Raw genomic sequence first — 18,575 nt, forward strand, 5'->3', positions numbered from 1 at the left:
TAATGAACAAATTAAACAGTAGTGGTCCAAAAACAGAGCCCTACAGCACACCACTAGTCACAAGCCGTCTTTCGGGCTCAACTCCTGAATAAACCACTCTGTTATCTCTCCATCAACCACCCTCATATCCATCCCTATCTGCTCCAGTTTAGTGATTAGAGTTCCACGTGGTATCCTGTCAAAAGACTTGGCAAGGTCCAGTAGAATCACTGTAAACCCATTACCCTTATCCAGTTCAGCCGTCACCGTGTTATAAAACGTGAGAAAGTTACTGAGGCATGATCTACCCTTCACAAAACCATGTTGTCCCCCAAACAATATCCCATTTTCATCTATCCAATCTTGTATTTTCCTCTTGACTAATTTCTCCAAGACCTTGACAATGATTCCTGATCAGTCGGTAATTTACAACAGTAGTGTTGGAACCTCCTTTATGCAGTGGAACTATTTTCCCTCTTTCCACCCCCTCAGGACTAACCCAGACCCGAGACTTAAATCAAACAAAATGGTCAAGAGCACTGACAATTCTTTTGCTGCTGCATGTACAACACAAGCTGATATACCATCCAATCTCACAGATGTATTCATATTGAGATTTTGTAATAGACTATTCACCTCCACTTCATTCAGAATTCCAATATAAGCTGTTGGTTCCTTCATTCCTGCCAATATCACCACCTGGATGATATACTCTTGCAAAGTGCTTGCTCCATAATTCTACTATATCAACTGATTCAGTTACCTCCTTACCATTGACATTCTTTAAAATCATTCTGCCATATAAATTTTTTCTTTTAATTGCAACATATCGAAAAAACTGTTTGGGATTCTCTTTAGCCTGCATGGCAAATTTTCTTTCATAATCTGCTTTTGCTTTTTCTGACCACACTTGTCACCCTTCTGGCCCGCACTTTATACCGTTCATGTGCCTGCAGGTTACCTTTCTCTTTAAATTCCCTCCACAGTTGTTTCTTTTTTTGCAGCTCAAGCTTAATGGCTTTATTCATCCATTTAACCCATACTTGATTTACTATTCGGACTCTAGGTATACAGTCAGCCATTGCCTCCTGCAAACACTCCTTAACCACCTCCCATGCACTATCAACATTTGCAGTTTTACATACCATGGCACTGAACCAAGCAATCTCCTAAGCTTGTCATACTTACCAGCCTGGTAATTCCACATGTACCCCGTCTTAATTGAAAATTCCACACATTTAGCCACCTCCCAGGTCAAAACCCTATGATCACTTTCACCAATTGGTGGCAACGTGGTCATATTCATTACAGCCAAATTCTCAGATGCAATTACTAGGTCAAGCACTCTCTGACCCCTAGTATTTTCCATTACATGCTGTCACAGATAGTTATCCCTTAATAACTGCGTAAAATAAATTCTTTCCTCCACGTGTCCCCTCCTCCTTCCACCAATCAATGTTACCGTAGTTGAAATCCCCCATAGTAATTACCATCCTTCCACTAATTTCTTCTATTTGCTTCTGCATACTATCTCCACCATTACCTGTTCTATAGCAGCACCCAACAGTATATTTTGTTCTGCTAGTCTCAATCTCACACCAAATAGCCTCAAATGTGCTATTTTCTCTATCCTGCAGTTCAACTTCTATTCTCCTTGGCTGCAGTTCATCAGCCATCATCAATAACACCCACCCCCCATTTTATCCCTCCTGAACATACTATACCCCTCATATTCCACCCCACTAGCTATATCATCTTGTGTCAGCCATGTTTCACTAATGCCAATAACCTGTGGTCTGGAAGTGCCAACCAAGGCCAAAAAAGTCTTCCTTCTTGTCCCTAGTACTCCTGGCATTAGTATATATGAAATGCAGAAGCCCATTAGTCCACCCTTATCCTGATTCCTTATACCTAACCCATTCTGATTTGTTGTCCTTCGTACTTCCTCGGGCATATTATACACATTCATACACTCGACTGCCTCCCTAAAGTCTGCATATCCCCCCCCTTCCCTGAATCTGCACATCCACTTTCACCCCATTCAACAACACTTTTTCCAGTGTCTGCACACTAAATCCATTCAGATGCAAACCATCCATGTTATATAAGTCCTTTAGCCCATCAAACTCACTTCACACCACTCCTCCTGCATAACCTACGCATAGTCATTTGCAATTATGACCCTCTTCTCAACTCTTCTCTGTCATGCCGTGGCAACAGACTCGCTATCTTAACTATCTCACTCTTTTCTTTTGCTACCTCTAGTAATTTCTTCAAGTCCTCTCTCATAGCAATTTTTTCTCCTTTTAAATCATTTGTTCCTGTTCACTACTATCATTTCTTTCACCCTCTGCTTTTGCACTCTGATAGACCCACGTACATACTTAATTTTCACTCCCGGTAAGTATCATTTTAACAAACTCTCATCTATTACACCTCTTACTAAAGAATCACCGTACAAACTTGCAGTCATACTCTTATTTTTTTTTTATCATACATTTGCCTTTTATTAGCTGATGCGCTTGGTAAATAATTTTGCAAACGCTCCAGCTGCTGCTTCACCCTATGTATTACTCCATGCGATCTCACTCATTGCAACTAACTCATTTTTTTTTTTTTTATCTGTTAAACCATTTTCTTGCTCTGTATTTTTACCTTTACTCTCACTTTCAACACCACTCTCAAAGCTATCTGGTACTACATTGCAAATTCCTATCATATCACTATTTTCTACATTCTGACTTTGAACATCAATATCAATCTTGCGACCTGAGACAGACTTCAAATGCTCACTTTCGGCACACATCCACTCCACTATCATTATCGAACCAAACTCCAAACGCTCTCTGCAAAGTGTACATCTCGCAGACGTTACACTGAACAAAGTCCCTTAAGTTAAAATTTTTGAATAAAGACTGCGATCTGGACGCCATTGTTTTTCTTATTAGTGCATATGTGCATACTATCTATCTTATCTTATCAAAATATTAATTAAATAATGCAGAAAACACAAAATTTACACAGACACGCTAAGTTACCAAAAGTAAAGAATACTACGCAAGATTCAAGCAATATTGCCAATTATTACCCAAAATAACACTTTTCTTTTCAGGAGCGCTCTACAAACACTACACACCATGTAGCCCTCTAGTGGCCAATCCAATGCCCAATCATCCATATATGGATGATTGGGCAAGCGCCTTCTATATAGTCCACAGTAGAGCAATTCATGAATGTAGAAGAGTATTCCTGTAAGCTCTTTTTTTTTTCTTTTTTTTTTTTTTAAAGAAACTTTCATAGTTTCTACATTCAGCTTCAAAGGAGTGCTCTACACAATTATGCTGGATTTAATACCCACTTGATTTATATAATTTTGCATCTTCACCAAAACGAAACCTTTTGGCTCTATTTTAATAATTAGGGAATGAAATGGCCATAAATGCCAAAAAAAAAAAAAAAAAGCTGAAAAAGATATCTCTAAGGGGGAGCAAGAAAAATGGAATAATCCCATAAAGTCACAGTTATGAAAAACAAAAGCCAGACCTTGCAAAAAAAAAAAACAGCATCATGATAGTTCCGTAAGTAATAACTAATAAACTGAGTTTAATAGCTACTGCCATTACATACAATTATACCCTAACTAGTTATGTTAAGTGACTCCTTCAAGAGAGTAGATGTAATTAAAGACAAAATTCTCATACCTTTATGCTTCATCTCCACAATTCCCCCAAAAGACATCATTCCCAATAAAAAATTAACTGTTTTGAAACATGAAGAACTTCAATCTCTTCTCTGAAAATTTGTTCTTTAAGATATTTCAAGAAAACAGCCCAGAGACCACAAATTTCCTGTACCCTCAAAGAGCAGAAGGGAGTACAAGCTACAACATTACTTTACGATTAAGTTTGCATTATTAATATATCAACTTTCCTTAAAATTAATCTATTACTTATCACTCCAGTATGTCATATCTAGTATTTCAGTCTTCTAGAACAATTCTCACTGAATTAATATGTTTAGATCTTGGTGGGTTTGAGCTCTGCTCAACACATTCTTCAATGCTAACAATGTCAAGTTCTTCCCTAATACCATCATTTTAAATATGATTAAGCCATTGATGTTTGACGCCATCTATTCACCCCCCAAATTTTTATCAGAATTCCCATATGCAATATTGAAGAACTTTATTCCAACCCAACTGAGGGTTCGGTTGGAATAAAGTACCGTAGTGTTTTGAAATGCTTTTCTGTATCACCTTGTATAGCTTTGGCAGATCTCTAAAACTTGAGTACAGATTCTTGTCATATTGCAATGATTCCTCAACTAGTTATAAAGTGAAAATTTGATTTTGACATAGTCTGTTCTGAACCCAGTTCTCCAAGTTCCTTGTACAATTTTTCTTGACATATTCTCAAGATTGCATAAATCTTACCTGAAACATTTAACAAATTCCTAATTTTCACATTGCTTTATTCCACTTTCTACAGAATGAGATCTCTACTCAAATCAACTATAATTCTGCCTTCTGACCTTACCCTCTGAATTATGTAGTGTAGCCACTGAAAACTTACTAACACATTGAACATTTCTGATCAAGATCTACTTCAGCTGCCTTCCTGAAATAGATACATTCAGGCTTTTGATAGTTTATCTATTTCAAGTATTGAGATGTATTCCTGTTGGCATTCCTCTTAATATTTTCTGATACTATCCTTCACTGCTTGTCTCTTTCGACTTTCAGATGAATTACTCCAGACATCTAGAATATTCAATATCAGCTTGTATGTCACCATCATTTGGTTCCATTACAGTACTCTAAATTTTTTCAATATCTCCCAGAACATTTTGCCATCTTCCTGACTTATTGTAAATGGGAGATATTGAAACAACCCCCAGCCAACAGAAACTAGTTTCATCTTAAATGCTGGACATCAATGATCAGATTTCTTGCTTTAATTCAACTTTTCCAACACCATCTCCAAATAATCCTAAAAGACAGATGAATGCATGACATCTCATAAGTATTCTAATGGTTTTCTTTATCTACTGTCCTAAAGAAATCAGTAATCCTTGATGCACAAAACTAGTCTGTATAAGATCAATTATATATAATACAAGAATCAGATGAATTTCATTGACTGGTGTGAGATTAAATTATCCCCCCCCCTCTCTCACACACACACTGGAGGCCTAAAAAAGTTCAATGTTTGACTTCTAGAGCAAGGTTTCCAGATTAAATGAAAAATAAACATACGAAAAAAAAAATTAAAAATTAAAAGATTTCCTAAAATTCAAAGTTATAAATACCCTCCTAAGTAGTATTTTTGGTAAGAAATGTCAGTTATTAAAGTTAATTCTCATTGTAACAAATACTATAACACACTCCCAAACAGTTCCAAACTGAAGTGATATACTACAATGTTATCCTACAGCAAATTTAACTTGGATTTCAGATTTTTCATAACTGCATCTGATATTCCTACAAATTTGCTAATGAAATGAATGTAGATTGTTTAACACCATATTCCATTCTTTTATCTATGCTCTCAACTACCTGAAACAATGGGCAAAATTGTATATAATAAAAAATTTCATATAAAATTAAAACAAAAGTACATGTACCTGGAAAATTTCCTTCATGAAATTCGGTTATTGGATTAGGGACTTCCCTTCCTTTCACTGTGATATCACTATTCTTCCTGTACTCTTCAACTTCATACTGAAAGAAAATATATTTGGTTTTTCTTAAATATGAAACTTATTACAATCAGTTCTCATAACAGTAAGCTATTAAAAATTCCCCAATATTTTATTAATTATTCTTTTGGTTTCTAAAAAGTCTGCTTAAGAAAGAGCTGATGACTATATCTACTTTTACATTAATAATGCATATTATGTGAAATAAATGATAGTTTCAAAAAAAGAATTGTTTCCTTAAAAAAAAAAAAAAAAATATATATATATATATATATATATATAAACACGAGATTTCAGCTGGCCATTTGTTTCAAATAAATGACTAAGGACTGGTGAAACATTAGCACAATCAAATTTTCTGGAATGTTACGTGAACATTCACAAACAGAAATGCCATAGAAGCATCACTGCCTCCAGAATACCATTAGTTGCTTTGCAAACTAAAAGAGGTATGCAATAATTCATCTGTATACCTCTGACAATTATACCCCTTCAATGTCTACAAAGCACCATGCACTACTAGAAAATTTAGAATAAATGCAACTTAAGAGATAGATTTAATACATGATATCATACAAGTATCAAAGAAATTCTTGACATATTTTATATACAGTATAATACAATAGGATATTATGACAGAACTACATGAAAAAGTACAAGTTACAACTTCCTATTCCCTATAATAGATTTAGTTTAATCCTTTATCCCAGTGAGAGCAAACAAAGTTTGCGCCTGAAAATATCTTCAGGACTAAATATAGTGTTGTACTATCTTATCCAGTAAGTAGTGCAACACCAAGGCAACTCGTGGCAAAGGTGGAGCAAGCTACCAGGCACTTCTAACCCAGTATCTCCCATAATGCAAAACACATTTCCTATGTGGATATGTATACTGTTATGCATTAAAGGGATTGGCCATCTACCCAGACTAGTTTCGACCTTTATTGAGGTCTCTTCAGTGGGAGCCAGGCCCAGAGCTGGAGATACCAGGCAGAAGCAGTAGCAAGTCATCTGTGCCTATGGGAGTTACCAATAAATAATAATTTATTGAAAATAATAAATTTTCAACTTCCTATTCCCTATTTTTCTCAAAATTATGTTATTTGTCAAAACTTCAATGATCAAAATATTAAGATCTCAATATCATGAGATCTTAATATTTTGAAGGCACTTCTTACATATCAATCAAGATCTTGTTCTGGGTCTTTTCTATAACATCCTAGCAAAAAAAAAAACTATTTTCTCCTATTTGGATGTGTAGAATGCTAAGGTTGAAACCTGCCTGAGTGGTGACCCTTCCATAATGCATAGCATTATACATGAAAGGCTGTGTGCTTTGCATTATTATGGGAAACTACATGGAATCCTTACTCAAAAGGAGGCCCTAAACACCATGCCAAGCACTATTCGACATTCACACAATATGGGAAAAACTTTCCTTTCATTTCTTCACTTCACTCTGCATCCCTCATTTTTTGTTTCACCAGCTTGGCTTATAAATGTTACATTTTCCCCTACCGTTCCTTCTATTTTATTGCCAGTCACACACACTTGTTCACCGCCAACACCACTTGCAACCTCACCATTAATTGCAGTTTTTCATCTTCCACTACATTTGTATCACTTTTGTCATTCTTACTACCAACGATTGTTTCATTCAGTAGATTGTTCGTTTGCTTTTTCAGAACTTTTTTTTTTACTAATACTTCACTGCTCTTTCAGCATCTTTTTGCTATCATCTTCAGTTACCACCCAATCAAGTTTTTCTTTAAACTTCCATTCCACAATCTTTTTAGCCATTTCAAGTATTGTATAAATCTAACCAGGAATACTAAGTAGAGAAATACCTCTAATATACTCACAATCATTTTATTTCCCTTTTTACAGATGGATACTAAACACCCTAATCCAATCATCTGGAATTCAATACTCCAACCAGATCATCTGAATTATGCAGTGCAGTCACTGTAAAACTCATACCTCCACATTTCATCTACTCCAGCTGCCCTAATTATATATAATAACATTAAACAGAATGGGAGAGAAGCATTTGATGCCAAGATGGAGATAAAGACCAAGGATTAAGCATGATTTAATCAGAAGTGTTTTAGAGGGAAAAAATGTTAGATATGACAATACAGGAGTGCTGACAAGTAATAGACTAATTTGGAGGAAAATTAGTGTTAGATTATTAATAATGTAAACTTAATCATGTAGTGCTGTCATAGTAGCCTGAACATCCCCTTGAGAGAATGTATCATGAAATTGATCATTATAATATTCATTTAAAAATTTATGTAATTTACAACCGTGTTAAAAAAACTTTATTATCCCGACGTTTCAATCTTCATATCAAGATCATACATATATATGAAAGACAAGCTGAGTTACATTATTAACTGTAAGCTAGAGAAACAATGATTTGATCACGTTGTTCTACTGGCATGAACTCTAGTAGAGAAAAAATAAAAAAAATAAAAAAAAAAATACATAAAGCTAAATTCTATTTATGATGACAGGATTAAACACATTCTTTCTTACAGATGGTTTTCTTTCAGAAACAATGATGTCCTATTTTTAGTATTACAATTGTTATTTAAAAAACTGGTTTTTCTACAGTCCTCTTTATAGCTGTTCTTAATGAGGAATGCATATATTCGACCCACGGAAGGTTCCGTGGGTCGAATATATGTCTTCCATGTTTGGGATTTTTAGACCATCGTTGTTCAGATTGAGGTGGTTGTTAATGATCTCACAGGCTTCCTTAAATTTCTGTTCATACCACGTTTTTGTGTGATGTAGACAGTTTGTGCTTTTCCAGTAAATTCTGTGTAAGGTATTCAAGGTCATGATCCGAAAGGCCAGCTTCACCATAATTATTATATTTAATGTGTCGTTTTTGTTCTTTTTGTGTGTTAGGAATTGTGCGTCTTGTTTCTCCTATATATAATATGTTGCAAGAACAACAAATACAGTATACTCCAGGGTGGGCTAGTGGGTCTTTGGATGAGTTGAGCAAGCTTTTTAATTTTGCCGGAGGTTTAAAGGTGGCTTTGAGGTTGTATTTTTGTAGTACTCTGTTTATTTTGTCTGATCTTCCTTTAATGTAGGGAATGGTTATAGTTTTACTGCAGTCTGGTTTGTCTTTGATTTTTATTGAGGTTTTGTATAGAGAATTTTATGAATAGTGTTTTGGCTGTATATATATATATATTTTTTTTTTTCACCCGAGGTCATGCCAGTAGAATAACGTGATCAAATCATTGTTTCTCTAGCTTACAGTTAATAATGTAACACAGCTTGTCTTGTATAATTATGTATGCTCCAGATGATCTTAATATGAAGATCGAAACGTCGGGAAAATAAAAGAAGTTTTTTTTAACACGGTTGTAAAGTCTATAAAATTTTTAAATGAATGCTGATCACCGTGTAACACTAAAAGAAAGGATTACAATAATTCATGAGGATTCGACCCACAAATGATGCAACAAATACGGTAAGCTGAAGATTCAAGTTTAGAATTTGATCAACCGACTGGCTTTTTTTAAAACGGTGCAGGGACAGCAATATCACTCCTAATTGCATCAGGATAAAAAGAAAATTCACCTCAACAAAAGGTGCAACGAATATACCACCACATCGAGAAAGCACTACTCAGAGTAAATCCAAACTACCAGAAAGAACCTAGCCGCTACACAAAACCAGCTAAAGGGGAAAAAAAAAAAAAAACTTTCAATCTACATAAAGATACCTGGATGATCCTAGAAAAGATTTCGGACAACACAGTGAGCCACATCTTTTAAACACAGAAAGAAAACTTGATTTCCAAATTCCAAAGACTAAAAGAATGACAAAACCAGATGAAACAACAACCAACCAGAAGCAAGAAACAGGAGTCACCAATCACCCACAGGTATCAATAGTCAACTTATCTAACCACACTCTAAACAAAGACGAAATCTCTATACTTCACAAAAGGTTTGAATTTTGCTATAGCACCGAAATCAATAAAGAAACTTGAATTTATCTGTAATACTGAAAGAGGCCCAAGATTCATCCCAAATAACATAGCATGCAAAATAAGTTTACAAACTGCCAATATTTTAAATCATACCAAAACATTAACAAACAACATAACTAAACACAAATTAACTGCAATAAATTCAATTAAAACAAATCCGAACATAGTAATAACAAGAGCCAATAAAGGAAATGCCACCATTATTTTAAACCATACCACTTATGTAGAAAAAATGAATCTGCTGGTCTCTGACAATGACACATACTAATTAGTTAACTACAACCCAACCAATAGAATAAAAAACAAAACAGAGAAACTACTTAAGTCAATTACCACATATGGTCCGAAGATACGGTCAAAAAACTATTTCCGCACTACGCGTGCTCCCCAAGAATTTATGGGCTACCAAAAATTTACAAAGAACACACACTGCTAAGACACACTGTTGAAGGAATTGATAGCCTGACGTATCACTTAGCCAAAAAATTAGTGGAAATATTCAAGGAGTTCGTAGGTCATTCCCCCTCCTATATCAAAAAGACAACACTTCATAAACATCAGACATTACATTAGAAAAGGTTTGACGTCTCTGACCTCTTTACGAATGTCCCAATCAACGACACAATCCTTCTCCTACAAAACAAATTCCCTCCACATATTACAGCACTCTTCGCGCATGTATTATGTTCTAGTTATTTTGTATGGCAAAACGCTTTCTACCTACAAAAAGAAGACACAGCCATGGGCTCGCTATTATCCCTACCCCTATTGCTAAATTTTACATGGAACATTTTAAGCAACTTGCTTTAGGTTCCTCCCCTCTAAAACCCAAAGTCTGGCTTAGATATGTTGACAATGTTATCGCAATCTTGTCCAATGGCCACCAAACATTAGACACATTCCTTAGCCACCTAAACCAACAACACAAACAAATACAGTTCACAATTAAGATTGAAAAACATAACACACTTCCGTTTCTAGATACACTTGTCACACGTCTTCCCTCTGGCAATCTTTCCTTCACTGTCTACCGGAAACAGACACATACGGGACAATATATACACAAACTCCTACCACCATCCAACACTCTAAAAAACTGGGCTCAGTCAATCTGTTACAGTGAAAAGGCACTAAAAGACGAATTTAAAATTATCAGCAATACTTTCCAAAAAAAAAAAAAAAAAAAAACAGATACAGTCAAAACACTATTAACAAAATTCTCTACAAAACCTCAATAAAAAACAAAGACAAACAAGACTACAGTAAAACTATAACAGACAAAATAAACTGAGTACTACAAAAATACAACCTCAAAGCAACCTTTAAACCTCCACAAAATTAAAATGCTTACTCAACTCATCTGAGTGTTCCTGGCAAGATCTATTCAAGTATACTTGAGAAACTGTTGAGAAGAACTGTGGAAGAAAAGCTTGGTGAAGAACAAGCTGGATTCAGGCCAAATAGAGGCTGTCAGGATCAGAGCTTCAATTTTCGACAAACAGTCGAGAAAGCATGGGAATAAAACAAAGATCTGTATTTAAGTTTTGGCAATCTGGAAAAGGCATGACAAGGTGCCAAGAGAGAAGCTATTCAATACACTACAGTTATATGGTGTCAATGGGGCATTATATCAAGCAATACTTAGTCTTTATTTGAGTTGTAAGTCAGTAGTTAGAATTGAAGGAAGTACAGGAAGATGGTTTAATGTTAAATCTGGTGTGAGACAGGGATGTACATTATCCCCTGTGTTATGGATCACATTATGAAGGAAAGTGGTATTAAACATGATATCAAAATTTGAGATGTTAATGTCAGCTCTTTGCTTTATGCAGACGATGTTATACTTCTAAATAAATACGCTACAAGTCTGCAAGATTCCCTGACTAAATTGAATAACTGTTGTAATAGATAAGGTATGAACGTCAGCATTAAAAAGACAAAGACAATGAAAATAGGTAGAATTGTTGAAAATATCAACTGTGTTATGAACAGGGAACCTGTGGAACAAGTAAAACATTTCAGGTACTTAGGCACAATTTTTTTAGTGAAGATGGTAATTTAAATATGGAAATAGACAACAGAATCAACAAAGCTGGTATGGTAGGAAATCAATTGAATAAATTCATATGGAATAAGAGAGAAATTAGTCAGAACACTAAATTAGCTGTATACAAGACAGAGTGTTTAAACCAGTTTTAACTTATGAATCTGAGAGCTGGGTCAGAAGTAAAACACTTGACCAAAGACTAGATACCGCAGATATGAGAGTCCTGAGAAAAATTAGAGGCGTGAACAGATGGCATCAATGGCAATATGATATTAAAAACAAGGAGATTAGGAAAGAACTTGACATTGTCGGCATCCAGGAATGCATTAGCAGAGCTAATCTCAGATGGTATGGTCACTTAAACAGAATGGACGAGAAAAGATTAGCAAAACAAGATTCTCTGCCAAGTTGGCAGGAAAACGACCCAGAGGAAGACCAAGATATAGATGGATTGATACGGAACAAAGTGCCTTAGATGATAGAAATATAAGATCTGATAATGTTGGAGTCTTGACAGGTAACAGACTGATTTGGAGGAAAATTGTAGATAGGAAGTAAGTAATGATGTAAATTTTTCATGCAGTACTATCATATCCTGTACACCCCTTGAGGGTACATGTCAGAAATGTGATGATGATGACTCAACTCATCCAAACACCCACTCCCTCCACTAGTCCACCCTGGAGTATACCTTATTTGTTGTACTTGCAACATACCATATATCGGAGAAACAGGACACACAATTTCTATCAGACAAAAAGAACATAAACGACACATTAAATATAATAATTATGGTGAAGCTGGCATTTCGGATCATGCCCTGAATATATTACACAGAATTTACTGGAAAAGCACTAGCTGTGTACATTGCACTAAAACATGGTATGAATGGAAATTTAAGGAAGCCTGTGAGATCATTATCAACCACCCCAATCTGAACAATAATGATGGTCTCAAAATCCCAAACATATCGAAGGCATATATTCGACCCATGGAACCTTCCTCACTAAGAACAACTATAAATAGGACTGTAAAAAATCCAGTATCTTAAATAATAATTGAAATACCAAAAATAGGACATCATTGTTTCTGAAAAAAAAAAAAACCATCTGTAAGAAAGAATGTGTTTAATCCTGTCATCATAAATAGAATTGAGCTTGTTGTATTTTTTCTCTCTTTTTTTTCCACTATTCTATTAGCATGAGGTCATGCCGATAGAATGGCATGTGATCAAATCATTGTTTCTATAGCTTACAGTTAATAATGTAACTCAGCTTGTCTTGTATATTTATGTATGCTCCAGATGATGATCTTGATATGAAGATCGAACAGTCAGGAAAATAAAAAAAATTTTTAACACTATTGTCAATTCCATAAAATTGTTAAATGAATGCTAATCACCATATAACACTAAAAGAAAGGATCATTATAATATCCTAGACATGCCATTAGAGTACATGTCAGAAATTTGATGATTTTCAAATATGCAAAATTTGTTTTTCTCTTACAAGCAGATAAAATTTTTAAAGCAAATTATTAAAATGATGAATACTGAGTCACTTTTTGACAAAGAAAATTCCAAATAAAACTACAAAGATCACTCCACCATAGGTAATCCACTGATGTATTTATTGTTCAGAAAGATCTCACCAGTTTTTGCTGTTTTGTTTCAGTCACTTCTATTACATCAATCTGATACCTATTTAATTCCTCAGATAACTCCATTTCTTTGCCATTCAGGCTTCTAATGTTGATAGTACCGATCTTGAACTCTGAAGTTGGGGTGGGTTTTAGGGTTTGTTCCAGTAGCTGACTTCACTGGTTCCCTGGCGAATGCAACGGGGGCCTTATTTAACCAGGCAACACCACAGCTGGCATGAAGTTCTGTCATGTTGTATCATCATTTGATATTTTGATTTAAGCCAATAACAATACAATTTGGGATTGCATAAGAGTCAAAGCTGTATAACTGAGAGGAGACCTCCACATAGTCTTTAAGGGAATGCTGAGAACCAACCAGGGCTTCTGACCTAATGTCCAATCCTCACCTTCTCGTGGTGCACCTCGTTGGGTAACTACTTGGATACTGAACGAACGAGGATGGACTAGCAATTTCAGATTTAGCCGACCAAATTGTATTCTTATTGGTTAAACCAAAATATAAAATGATGGTACGATATGACAAAATTTCATGCCAGCTGGGGCGTCGACCAATTAAACAAGGCCCCTGTTGTTTTCACCAGGGAATCATGGCAAACAGCGAAGTCAGCTACTGGAACAAATCTAAAAACAAACACCAACTCAATATCACCAGAGTTAAGGATCAGTACTATCAACGTAAGAAGCCTGAATGGCAAAGAAATGGAGCTAGCTGAGGAATTAGATAAGTAACAGATCAACATAATAGGGGTGAATGAAACAAAAGACAAAAACTGGTGAGATCTTTCTGAGCAATAAATACAAAATGTTATATTCAGGCAATGACAATCAAGGAAAAGAAGGAGTAGCCATAGTATTCAACACAAAATACGAGGCTAATCTTCTTGAATGGCAGTCAGTCTCAAGTAGAGTAATGTGGGCAAATATGAGAATGGGGAACTGGACAATGAGACTTATTTGTGCCTATGGTCCCACAGAAGGTTCTACTAAGGTAGAAGTGGAGGAATTTTTTGAGGCTTTAGAAAAAGCAACTGACACAATAAAAAAGGAAAAGTTGGTCCTTGTTGAGGATCTAAATAGCAGAGTAGGAAATGATTGTCAGACATACAAAAATATTTTTGGAAAATTTGGAGAAAAGAGCAAAGCTAATAATGGCAAACATCTGTTGGATTTATGCTCAGGACATGGACTGGTTATTACTAACACCATGTTCCAACATAAAAATGTGCACAAATTTACATGGAGAGAAGAGGCAAGGAATAAGAAAAGTCTCATTGACTATGTTATTGTTGATAGTGATGTTTTCTCCCTGGTGCAGGACACTAGAGTGCAGAGAGGTTTCGAAATTGGAAGTGATCACTATTCAGTCTCGAGCAGGATAAAATTGAATTTCATATTGAAAAGAATAACGTGTAAGTAAGTTTTAAAGCAAATAAAAGTTGAGCACTTCTCAGATGTAAACTGTAGACTAAACTACACAAAGATTAGTGAAGAAAAAATGAAAGGGTTTGAGAAGAGGAATCAAACCTTGGAGATTCAGTGGCAAACTCTGAAGAAAACATTGATTGATTCTGCCAGAGAGGCATGTGGTGAGGTTGTCTGTAAGGATAAAAAAAATCAGAACTCCCTGGTGGACACAGGAAGTTAAAAAGGCAGTGAAGAAAGCATATCAAAAGTTCCTGTCAAATAAGTCAGCTTGTGCTCTAAGAGAATACAGAGAAAAATGCAAGAATGCTAAACACTGTGTAAAACTAGCTAAACAAGACATGGGATAACTTTGGCAAGAATATACAATAGAAAATAAATATCAAGAAGGTGGGAAAATATTCTGGAGGTTGTTGAAGAAGCTTAGGAATGGAGGAAAGAGCACTGTAAAAGGAGTTAGAGATGATAAAGGTGACATGAAAACAGGAGCAAAAGATATCCTTGAAGTATGGCGTAATTACTTTGAAAAACTGCTAAATGAAACAAGCAGTGATGACAGCACAGTGGTAAAAAACACTGATCAGGAATGCATATTCATACTTGAAGTAGAAAAAGCCGTCAAAAGCCTGAAATGTGGAAAGGCTGCAGGAGTAGATGATATTCAACCAGAAATGCTGAAGTATGGTGGTATAAGAGTCTTACAGTGGCTGCACTGCATAGTTCAGAAAGCCTGGACAGAGGGACGATTCCCGATGATTGGAGTAGAGCTCTCATAGTACCCATATATAAAAAGGGAAATAAAACTGAATGTGAGAATTACAGAGGTATTTCCCTACTGAGTGTTCCTGGCAAGATCTATGCAAATATACTTGAGAAAAAGTTGAGAAGAATTGTGGAAGAAAAGCTTGGTGAAGAACAAGCTGGATTCAAGCCAAATAGAGGCTGTCAGGATCAGATCTTCACTCTAAGACAAAGTCGAGAAATCATGGGAATATAACAAAGATCTGTATTCAAGTTTTGTCGATCCAGAAAAAGGCATATGACAAGGTGCCAAGAGAGAAGCTATTCAATATGCGACAGTTATATGGTGTCAATGGGACATTATATCAAGCAATACTTAGTCTTTATTTAAGTTGTAAATCAGCAGTTACAATTGAAGGAAGTACAAAAGATGGTTTAATGTTAAATCTGGTGTGAGACAAGGATGTACATTATCCCCTCTGTTATTCATTATCTATATGGATCACATTATGAAGGAAAGTGGTATTAAACATATGAAAATTGGAGATGTTAATGTCATCTCTTTGCCTTCTGTGGATGATGATATACTTCTAAATAAATCCGCTACAAGTCTGCAAGATTCTCTGACTAAATTGAAGAGCTGTTGTAATAGATATGGTATGAAGGTCAGCAATAAAAAGACAAAGACAATGAAAATAGGCAGAATCAGTGAAAATGTCAACTGTGTTGTGAATGGAGAACCTGTGGAACAAGTGAAACATTTCTGCTATTTAGGCACGATTTTTACTGAAAATGGGAAATTAAATATAGAAATATACAACAACAGAATCAGCAAAGTCAATTGAATAAATTGACAAGGTAGAAAGTCAATTGAATAAATTCATATGGAATATTTACCAAAGACTAAAGATCGCAGATATGAGAGTCCTGAGAGAGATTATAGGCGTGAACAGATGGCATCAATGGCAATATCATTAAAAACGAGGATATTAGGAAAGAACTTGACATTGTCAACATCCAGGAAGGCGTTAGCAGAGCTAATCTCAGGTGGTATTGTCACAAACAGAATGGGCAAAGAAAGATTAGCAAAACAAGTGTTATCTGCCAGGTTGGCAGCAAAATGACCCAGAGAAAGACCAAGATATAGGAAGATTGATACGGAACAAAGTGCCTTAGATGATAGAAATGTAAGATCTGATAATGTTGGAGTCTTGACAAGTAACAGACTGATTTGGAGGAAAATTGTAGATAGGAAGTTAGTAATGATGTACTTTTTTTCATGTAGTACTATCATATCCTGTACACCCCTTGAGGTTACATGGAAAGAATTTGATGATGAATACAATTTGATAGACTAAATCCCAAATTGCCAGCCCATACCTAACAGGATGCACCACGAGACAGTGAGGACTGGACATGTCCTCCCATGACTTTTGTTTAGCTAGTTTTACACACTGTTTAGCTTTCTTACATCTGTCTCTGTATTCTGCAAGAGTAAAAGCTGACTTATTTGTCAGGAACTTTTGATATGCTTTCTTCATTTCCTTCACTGCCTCTTTAACTTCCTGTGTCCACCAAGGAGTTCTGATTTTTTTATCCTTGCACACAACCTCACCACATGCCTCTCTGGCAGAATCAATCAATGTTTTCTTCAGAGTTTGCCATTGAATCTCCAAGGTTTGATTCCTGTTCTCAAACTCTTTCATTTTCTTTTCAATAATCTTTCTGTATTTTAGTCTACAGTTCACATCTGAGAGCTGCTCAACTTTTATTCGCTTTATAACTTTCTTACATGTTATTCTTTTCAATATGGAATTCAATTTTATCCTGCTCAAGACTAAATAGTGATCACTTCCAATTTCAAATCATCTGGTGTCCTGCACCAGGGAGAAAACATCACTATCAACAATAACATAGTCAATGAGACTTTTCTTATTCCTAGCCTCTTCTCTCCATGTGAATTTGTGCACATTTTTATGTTGGAACATGGTGTTAGTAATAACAAGTCCATGTCCTGAGCAGAAATCCAACAGATATTTGGCTTTATTATTAGCTTTTCTCCAAATTTTCCAAAAATATTTTTGTATGTCTGACAATCATTTTCTACTCTGCTATTTAGATCCCCAACAAGGACCAACTTTTCCTTTTTCATTGTGTCAGTTGTTTTTTCTAAACCATCGAAAAATTCTTCCACTTCTACCTTAGTAGAACCTTCTGTAGGACCATAGGCACAAATAAGTCTCATTGTCCAGTTCCCCATTCTCATATTTGTCCACATTACTCTACTTGAGACTGACTGCCATTCAAGAAAATTAGCCTCGTATTTTGTGTTGAATACTATGGCTACTCCTTTTCCTTGATTGTTAATGCCTGTATATAACATTTTGTATTTATTGCTCGGAAAGATCTCACCAGTTTTAGTCTTTTTTGTTTCAGTCACCCCTATTATGTCGATCTAGTACTTATCTAATTCCTCAGCTAGCTCCATTTCTTTGCCATTCAGGCTTCTTACGTTGATAGTACCGATCTTTAACTCTGGTGATGTTGAGTTGGGGTTTGTTTTCAGATTTGTTCCAGTAGCTGACTTTTTCGCTATTCGCCCTGGTTCCCTGGCGAAAACAACGGGGGCCTTGTTTAACCGGGCGACGCCCCAGCCGGGATGAAAGTTTGTCATGTTGTACCATCATTTTTTATTTTGGTTTAACCAATAAGAATACAATTTGGTCGGCTAAATCCCAAATTGCCAGCCCATCCTCGTTCGTTCAGTATCAAAGTAGATATCCAACAGGGTGCACCACGAGAAGGTGAGGATTGGACATTAGGTAAGAAGTCCTGGTCGGTTCTCCACATTCCTTTAAAGGCTATGTGGAGGTCTCCTCTCAGTTATACAGCTTTGACCCTTAAGCACCCCTGATCTATATTTAAGTTTTGTAGATCTAGAAAAGGCATAAATGACAAGGTGCAAAGGGAGAAACTATTCAATAAGCTACAGTTATATTGTGTCAAT

General features: G+C 35.7%; 1 protein-coding gene across 3 annotated transcripts in view; it reads right to left on the reverse strand.

Moving 5' to 3' along the window:
• The window catches only part of LOC150105225 (uncharacterized), a 107,050-nt gene that overhangs the window by 57,515 nt on the left and 30,960 nt on the right, over nt 1–18,575 (reverse strand). For all 3 annotated transcript variants that reach the window (XR_016548565.1, XR_016548566.1, XM_090395545.1), the window contains exon 3: nt 5,602–5,698. Coding sequence is in view for 1 of the 3 variants with exons in the window: in XM_090395545.1 (XP_090251671.1) it covers nt 5,602–5,698 (97 nt within the window). In the remaining 2 variants the exon portion in view is untranslated. The remainder of the gene's footprint in view (nt 1–5,601; nt 5,699–18,575) is intronic.

Source organism: Typopeltis vanoorti, chromosome 7, assembly GCF_054136105.1.
Source record: "Typopeltis vanoorti isolate ZY-2024b chromosome 7, IOZ_Tvanoo_1.0, whole genome shotgun sequence".
Taxonomy (NCBI): Eukaryota; Metazoa; Arthropoda; class Arachnida; order Uropygi; family Thelyphonidae; genus Typopeltis; species Typopeltis vanoorti.